General features: G+C 67.0%; 1 protein-coding gene across 5 annotated transcripts in view; it reads left to right on the top strand.

Moving 5' to 3' along the window:
- PLEKHN1 (pleckstrin homology domain containing N1) overlaps positions 1-2,404 on the top strand; it is an 8,077-nt gene that overhangs the window by 4,804 nt on the left and 869 nt on the right. For 4 of the 5 annotated variants that reach the window (XM_024760319.1, XM_024760318.1, XM_024760317.1 and 1 more), the window contains 6 exons: positions 636-711; positions 830-978; positions 1,103-1,240; positions 1,438-1,578; positions 1,748-1,879; positions 2,063-2,272. In XM_024760319.1, the coding sequence (XP_024616087.1) occupies positions 636-711; positions 830-978; positions 1,103-1,240; positions 1,438-1,578; positions 1,748-1,879; positions 2,063-2,272 (846 nt within the window). The remainder of the gene's footprint in view (positions 1-635; positions 712-829; positions 979-1,102; positions 1,241-1,437; positions 1,579-1,747; positions 1,880-2,062; positions 2,273-2,404) is intronic. The other variant, XM_024760320.1, reaches the window with a different exon arrangement.

Raw genomic sequence — 2,404 nt, 5'->3', positions numbered from 1 at the left:
CAGCCCGCTGCCCTGGTCAGTCTGATCTTAGCCTGACGTGGGCGAGGAAGGTGGGTGCCCTGCCTCAGCGTCCCGTGTCATCCTAGAGGGTCCTCAGGCACCAGCAGACCCATCACCTGGGTGGGTGGCGTGGGGGCCCCTGGTGCCCCAAGAGGGGCCTAGACCTCTGAGCGGCATCTTCCTGGTGCCTGAGGCTTATGTGTGCGTGTGTGCACGTCGGGCCCGGCCGTGGGTGTGAAGGTCCTTCGGGGCCAGAGCGAGCGTCATGTGCATCAGGGTCCTACATTCTACTCTGGGGGTGATCGTGGCTTTCAGTCACTGAGAAACACACAGGGGGCTTCCTCGTAATCCCTTCCCACGCACCCCCATCTTAGCGGGTGGCCCAGGGGACCAGTCCCCGACCAGTCCTGTGTTGGCCATTGGCTGGCGAAGGCCCCACCTGGAGACCGGGGGTGAAGGCACCCCCCAAGGACAGACGGGGAGTGCCTGGCCTCCCACGGGGTGTCGGCCTTGGACCTGCCTTGCCCTCTGCCCGGCGTCCGAGTGCCCACCCAGCTCGGGAGGACAAGACGGGGCAGTGGGCACAAGGGTTGCTCCCCCTAACTAAGGCCTCGTCCCCCCTGGGTGCCCCGCAGGGGGAGCTCCCGCTCAGCGCCATCCACATCAACCTGAACGAGACGGAGAAACAGATCCGCTCTTTCCTGATCGAAGGTGGGCAGAGGCCAGGCCTGGGAGAGAGGGTGTGAGCCTAGCGCGCACCCAGCTCTGCAGCGGGACCTTGCAGGGGGCACCCGGCCTGCCAGGCCCCCTCACGGCATCTGTGTGCCAGGCCGTCTCATCAACACCATCCGTGTGGTGTGTGCCAGCTACGAGGATTATGGCCACTGGCTGCTCTGCCTGCAGTCGGCCTGCCGCGAGGACAGGACCTCGTCACTGCCCGGCCCCGAGAGCTTCCCGGGGCTGCGGGCGCCCCCACAGGTGAGGAGTCAGCAGGGGAGGTGCCGCTGGGCAGCGGTGAAACAGGAGGGTGGGCCTGGGCCCGGGGCGGTGGGGGGAGGGGCCCTGCCATCTGGCTCACCCTTACCCACCGCCGGCTGCCCAGGCTGTGGGCAGTGGCCGAGGCTCACTGTCCTCTGGCGGACGGACCAGCTGGGACTCGGGGTGCCCAGCACCCACCTCCAGCCACACCAGCCACTCCACGCCTGAGTCCACCGGAGGCTACCCTGCCCGGCCCGCACCGGTGAGTATCTGGGGGGGGAACGGGCAGAGGAAGGGGGCGGGGGACACTGCGGCGAGTTTGTGTTGGGGACCCCACTGCAAGTAGGGCCCTAGTTCCTCAGGGGAGGGGACTCAGACCGGAGGGGCTCTGTGTAGCCTCAGAGGGGTATGTGGGAGAGGGCTCTGGGGAACATTCTGGAAGGTCCTTGGTCCCCACAGGAGCAAGCCAGCCCTGGCTGCCCCAGCGTCGGTGGGCACAAGGCAAAGCTGAGACGGGCCGGCAGCAACCGATCACCCAGGAGCAAGGCCCAGGGCGAGGGGCCCGGTCCAGCCACCCCACTGCACCTGGACCTGACCAAGGTGGGCCCAGCACGCTGACCCCGGCTCCAGGCATGGCTCTCCCTCCCGCCCTCCATCTCCCCGGCCTCCTCGGTCCTGGAGCCACCCAGAGGCTTCTTGCACAGAGAAGGGAGGGCTTGGACGCTTCCAGCTCCAGCGGTTCTGTCTGTTCTGTCTCTCTTGCCTGTAGTTGAGGCTGGAGGATGGCCCTGAGGCCCCAGACCATTCTCTGGAGACACCGCACTCCCCGCTCTACGCTGACCCCTACACACCACCTGCCACTTCCCACCGCAGGGTCACAGACATCCAGGACCTGGACAAGGTCAGTTCCCTGCTGGGTGACAGAAAGAGCTGGATGTGGCCACAGCCTGAGGTTGAGAGGGTGCCTGAAGCCTGAGATCTGCTCAGGCTGCCACGGGAAGTTAAGGGGGTTTCTGGGGCAGGGGCCCCTCAGCTGCACGGAGGTCCCAGCCCAGGGCCTCAGTCACCAACGCTCTCCTGACAGTTCCTCAGTGCGATGCAGAGCTCAGTCGGACCTGAGCCCTCGAGCCCATTCCCCTTTGGCCCCGTGTCCGTGCCTGTCTCTGACCCCAGCTCTGGATTCTCCGGCCCCCACTTGCTCTCCGAGAAGGGAGTCCCGCAGGCCCGAGCCTCTCAGCGGCATCGCGGCTCCATCAAGGGCCGGGGGTCCCGGCCCCCAGGCTCCCCTCAGCTTGTGAGTAGCAGCCCCCACCCCGGGCAAGGGGTTCTGCAGCGGGGGGTGGAGAGGAGACCGCATGGGGCCTCCTGGGACCCTGAGGGAACAGGAGAGACGGAAATGGGGGAAGGGAGGATGGGCAGAGAGCAA

This window comes from Neophocaena asiaeorientalis, unplaced genomic scaffold, assembly GCF_003031525.2.
Source record: "Neophocaena asiaeorientalis asiaeorientalis breed wild unplaced genomic scaffold, Neophocaena_asiaeorientalis_V1.1 scaffold489, whole genome shotgun sequence".
Taxonomy (NCBI): Eukaryota; Metazoa; Chordata; class Mammalia; order Artiodactyla; family Phocoenidae; genus Neophocaena; species Neophocaena asiaeorientalis.
Note: the sequence above shows the minus strand (reverse complement) of the source record. Positions and strands in the feature narration are given on the sequence as shown.